This window comes from Mandrillus leucophaeus, unplaced genomic scaffold (genome assembly GCF_000951045.1).
Source record: "Mandrillus leucophaeus isolate KB7577 unplaced genomic scaffold, Mleu.le_1.0 Scaffold272, whole genome shotgun sequence".
Classification (NCBI taxonomy): Eukaryota; Metazoa; Chordata; class Mammalia; order Primates; family Cercopithecidae; genus Mandrillus; species Mandrillus leucophaeus.
In genome coordinates this window covers 1,126,043-1,132,026 of record NW_012102832.1, presented here as the reverse complement: position 1 = coordinate 1,132,026, position 5,984 = coordinate 1,126,043, and the positions used below count along the sequence as shown (strand labels likewise).

The 5,984-nt window shown below is 36.7% G+C and overlaps 1 protein-coding gene across 1 annotated transcript in view; it reads left to right on the top strand.

The window, feature by feature from the left end:
- The window catches only part of FBXO47 (F-box protein 47), a 46,852-nt gene that overhangs the window by 13,846 nt on the left and 27,022 nt on the right, over positions 1-5,984 (top strand). Inside the window, exons 3-4 of the mRNA XM_011984718.1 lie at positions 599-769; positions 5,411-5,487. Of these exons, the coding sequence (XP_011840108.1) occupies positions 599-769; positions 5,411-5,487 (248 nt within the window). The remainder of the gene's footprint in view (positions 1-598; positions 770-5,410; positions 5,488-5,984) is intronic.

The window sequence follows — 5,984 nt, the reverse complement described above, 5'->3', positions numbered from 1 at the left end:
AAGCACAATACTTAAATAATAATAATAATTATTATTATTATTTTGAGATGGAGTTTTGCTCTTGTTGCCCAGGCTGGAGTGCAATGGTGTAATCTCAGCTCACCACAACCTTCCCAGGTTCAAGCTATTCTCCTGCCTCAGCCTCCCGAATAGCTGGCATGCACCACCATGCCTGGCTCATTTTGTATTTTTAGTAGAAACGGAGTTTCCCCATGTTGGTCAGTCTGGTCTCGAACTCCCGACCTCAGGTGATCCGCCCGCCTTGGCCTCCCGAAGTGCTGGGATTACAGGTGTGAGTCACTGCGCCTAGCCCTAAGTTAATTTTTTTAAATCTTCCTTTGAACACAGCAATACTTAAACTCTTGAAAACATGCCTGTAATTATGACATAGTACCTTGATTGGTAAATCCAAACATGTTTCTAATTCATTGAGAACTGGATTTTAAACAATTTTAAGATTTTTCCCTTTTTTCCCAATGAGATGATGATGGTGATAGTGATGATGATTTAGTTAACCTATAAGTTAATAGACTGTGTTAATAGTGATGTTCTTGCATTTAAGTCATTGATACATACACATATATATTTCTTTTGGTAGTGAAGGATATCAGCATGCTAAGCATGGTGTCCAAAACAGTCAGCCAACACATTATTAATTATATCTCAACCTCATCAGGAAGCAAAAGACTTTTACTACAGGACTTTCATAACCTTGAGCTGCCTGACAGGAGACAAGACTCTGCTATACTGGAGCACTACAGATCTCTAGGTAACTTATGTAATGAGAATCGCAACAAGTAAAGAACTGTGCTTAATTAAGAGAAACTTAGTATACAATCTGTAAGGCCAGTAGGAAATGGAATATATTCCAAAATGTGCGTTTCTATGATGCTTTTACTCTTTAGTGTGAGAACACTCCCTTAACCAGTTATCTTTAAAGGTGAGAAAATGCATTTTGATGTAAAGTGTCAATTCTTGTGATTTCATATAGATACAACGTCACCTATGCTTAACGTCTAGTGGCTTATTAGTTTAGGAAATTGATGTATTTTCTATGTGTCACTTCCTGTAGATCGAATGAGTTTTATCTCTTTACCTCTTTTCCCTTTCAACCATAATCTAGTCCTTAAAAATAGAAATTTAAACACATTATTATGGAAGATTATTTATCCTCTCACCAGAATCTGTGGTTTTTTAAGTACATCTAGTAAGTCATTAAGCTATAATTAAACTGACCTTATCAAAGCAAATTCTGTATAATCTTTCTTCCTTAATTTATAATCATTTATGTTTTTTACTCCATTCATTGATTTCATTGTCCCTGAGAGTGCTGAAGTAAAATTCTAATTTTGACTTGACTAATGATACCGATTTGAAACCACTTTATAATTCATCAAAGCATGGCAATAAAACCAAATATCAAGATGGTGTGATTTAAATAAAGGCATAACAGTAAGTTAAGTGAATACTGCCTTTTAGTAGCCCAAGGAGGCTTAGATTTAAGATAATAAGAGTATGTGGATATGTAAATACATCAAAATGTATTTGATGATTACCTGTGTATTTGAATAAGACCAAATGAAAGAAAAGTATGTGATCTGATTACAGTGTCATTGGTTTCAGTATTTATGATTAGGCTTACTAAAGACTGTAACAGAATATGGAAACTACTTTTTCCTACTTCTCATTATAAATGTAATTTTTCGGCTGGCCACAGTGGCTCACACCTGTATTCCCAGAACTTTGAGAAGCCAAGGCAGGCAGATCACCTGAGGTCAGGAGTTCAAGACTACTCTGGCCAACATGGCGAAACCCTGTCTTTACTAAAGATACAAAAATTAGCTGGGCATGGTGGCACACGCCTGTAGTCCCAGCTACTTAGGAGGCTGAGGCAGGACAATTGCTTGAACCCAGGAAATGGAGGTTGCAGTGAGCTGAGGTCACGCCACTGCACTCCAGCCTAGGTGACAAAGTGAGACTCCGACTCAAAAAGTAAAAAAAAGAATTATTTTCAGTTCATCATTAGTTGTAGAGGAAGTGGTACCTGGGTAATACAGTAGAGCTTATACTTTGGTTTTGATCTGAAAGAAATATTTCTCCCTGATCAAGTCTCAATTGCTTAAACTGACAAAAACACTAAGACAATTATATGTGTAATTCAGTAAAAAGTACAAATATGTATTGATCTTAATAGCTTTTTTAAATGGTTTTATTCATGTAATGATTTCAACTGTCTGTTTAATTTTGATGCAAACACTTCATTTATGACTAATTCTTTAAGTAAATGTTTCATATGCTTACCATTTTCTCATGTTGTCATTCTTACCTGATCTGTTATTGTTTTCACTTTTTTTTTTTTTTGAAATGGGATCTTGCAGTGTTGCCCAGGCTGGCCTGTACTCCTGGGCACAATCGATCCTCCTGCCTCAGTCTCCTGAGTATCTGAAACTACAGGCATGTGTGACTGTATTCAGCTTGTTTTCAGACATTAAAATAAGATTTTCAGAATGCTGTGCTTTGGGCCGGGCTCAGTGGCTCATGCCTGTAATCCCAGCACTTTGGGAAGCCAAGGTGGGAGGATCGCTTGAGCCCACGAGTTCAAGACCAGCCTGGGCAACATAGGGAGATCCCCATTTCTACAAAAAATTAAAAAATTATCTGGGCATGGTGGCCCAGCTGAAAGCTGAAAAAAGTCATGAGGTTCAGGTATATATTTTCTTACCATAAATCTTATTTTTAGTTTGAGGACATTTGCCCTCATAGGAATGTTAACAATGTATTGCCATTTTAGGAAAATAGAACGTTTAAAGTTAGAGGAAACAAATTAGAGGACAAACCTGTTGTCCCAGCTACTCAGGAGGCTGAGGTGGGAGGATTACTTGAGCCCCAAAGGTCGAGGCTGCAGTGAGTCGATTTTGAAAATGCACTCTGGCCTTGGCAACAGAGTGAGACCCTGTCTCATATTCATACACACACACACACACACACACACACACACACACACAAAATGCTTTGAAGAATTTTTTTTTTTTTTTGAGGCAGTCTCACTCTGTCGCTCAGACTGGAGTGCCGTGGCACAACCTCGGCTCACTGCAACCTCCGCCTCTTGGGTTCAAGCGATTCTCGTGCCTCAGCATCTCCAGTAACTGGGATTACAGGCATGCACCACCATGCCTAGCTAATTTTTGTATTAGTAGAGACAGGGTTTCACTATGTTGGCCAGGCTGGTCTCGAACTCCTGTCCTCAAGTGATCTGCCCTCCTCAGCCTCCCAAAGTGCTGGGATTACAAGCGTGAGCCACCGTATTCGGCCAATTATAAGTGTTAATTTGCTTCTTCATGTAAAACAGAGCAGATGGCCAATGTGGAAAGAACATTACATCTGACTCTATTTAGGGAAGAACTTTTAAAAAGTCTCTAAAGGGTATAGCAGAGCACCTATGGTTTTCTTTTCTTTTTTTTTTTTTTTTAAACAGCCGGTATGGGATTTTATGGTAAGTTGTGATCCTTAAAAATAGGAGTTTTATATTAGGCAATCAGCATACCAAAATAAGGCTGGATGCAGTCACACGTGCCTGTAGTCCCAGATACTCAGGAGGCTGAGGCAGGAGGATCAATTGTGCCCAGGAGTAGAATTCTAAGAATTAATGCCTAGAATTCCTTAGTTATGATGTGCTGTGAAACTGGATACCGAAGTATGAAAGGGAAAGAACTCAGCTTAAAAACTAAACACTGAAAAATGTCTTTTTTTTCTTTTCCCTTAGTTGTCAAGTATGAAAAATGTCTTTATATACAAAAATAAAGAGGGTTTATGTTTAAAACTCAGTTCTGTTCATGTGTTACTCAAACATAGCAACTTCTAAAAATAAGTTAGATTCCTATAGATTCTTCAGAATTATGTAAAGTAATTATAATCTTATGTAAAAAAGTAAATACAGAGAAGATGAAAGCTGAAAAACGTCATGAGGTTCAGGTATATATTTTCCTACCATATATCTTCTATTTAGTTTGAGGACATTTGCCCTCATAGGAATGTTAACAATGTATTGCCATTTTAGGAAAATAGAACGTTTAAAGTTAGAGGAAACAAATCATACACTTCCTGTCACTATAGCTCACATTATATATCTCACTGAGAAACTGAGTTTTTTTTTTCTTTTCAAAGTATCTGTACACAAAATCCTATACATTCTTAGCATGCAAGTCCCATAAAAGGATATCTTAGAAGGAATAAATGGATATTTCATCCTAACTGGATACTTTCTGTGAAAAAAAGAAAAAAATCTAGCCTCTGAAATTTTAAGTACTTATGACTTAAATTTTTGTATTTGGAGAGAGGGATACAAAACCTGTTTTCTCAGCCCAATGCAATTTAATCCCAGTGCTTTGTGAGGCCAAGGTGGAAGGATTACTTGAGCCCAGGAATTCAAGACCAGCCTGGGCAACAAAGCAAGACCCCATCTCTACGAAAAAAAATGTTTTTTTAAAAATTAGCTGGGCTTGGGCTGGGCATGGTGGCTCACACCTGTAATCCCAGCACTTTGGGAGGCCGAGGCAGGCAGATCATGAGGTCAGGACATCGAGACCATCCTGGTCAACATGATGAAACCTCGTCTCTAAAAATACATAAATTAGCTGGGCATGGTGTTGTGCACTTGTAGTCCCAGCTACTCAGGAGACTGAGGCAGAATAATCACTTGAACCTGGGAGGTGGAGGTTGCAGTAAGCAGAGATCACGCCACTGCACTTCATCCTGGTGACAGAGCGAGATCCTGTATCAAGAAAAAATAAATAAAATTAGCTGGGCTTGGTGGCACATGCCTGTGGTCCTAGTTACTTGGGAGGCTGAAGTGGGAGGATCACTTGAGCCCAGAAGATCAAGACTGCAGTAAGTCATGATGGCATGCCACCACACTTCAGCCTGGGCGACAGAGTAAGACCTTGTCTCAAGAAAAAAAAAAAGAAAAATCTGTTTTCTCATTCTTTCCATGTTTTAGATTAGCAACTCTTAAAACATTTTCCTTTGTGGATATGGATATGAGGTTAATTTCAAGAGATGCTGAAGTCTGCTTTCTATGGAATAAAGACAAAATAAAATTTCTCTAGCGTGTCTTTATTATTGTATCTTTTATACTCTCTGTATTTTTCCACGTGTCCTATAGAAGCAATTTAACAATTTTTTGCAAGATTTTATGCCAAGGCCTCTTAGATGAGCATCAGAGTCACTTGTTAAATACCATAAATGGAAAGTGTTTTGCACCCTTCCTCCCAAACTTTCTCTTAAAAACCATATCAACTCATAGTCCACTGTGATATACCATACTTGACTTTCAGGAAACATTATTCTGTGCTCTATTGATATTCCTAATTGTATTGTTGTCATTTTTTCTTATGTCTCTTTACTTTCCTAGGTCTACTGTTTAAAAGATGTACATTGCTGCTACCCACCAAGGAAAGGCTAAAGTACATTCACAAGATACTCACAGAAGTAAGATCATACTTCTAAATTAGTTTACAATCTTGATTTCCAGTAAAGATATTATTTTATTATCTCATGCTCATTTTACTCTGTATTAGTAGAATTTCATGAATTAGCACTAAAAAATTGATTTATGATAGTCTAATATTTTACCAAGTACTTAGAAATTATATAATGTCAAAATATAGTAATCTTTCACTTATTATAAAACCATTTTCATATATAACTAAGCACATCATTGAAGTTTATTAGGTTTCTCAGAGTATAAAGTGTATTTTACACCTCATACAAATCCTAAGGAAGTTTTAAAGTAGTGATTCAGATATTGTATTAAAGTGAAATAATTTCTGAATGTTGAAATTTTATTGTTTAAATGTATAGAAACATAGGAAAGTGTTTTTAATATATAAAACAACAAACATTTTATGATAATAGACTTGGAAATGTGTATCAATATGTTTGAGCATAGTCTCTTTATAAGACTTTTATATACAAATCCAAGTATA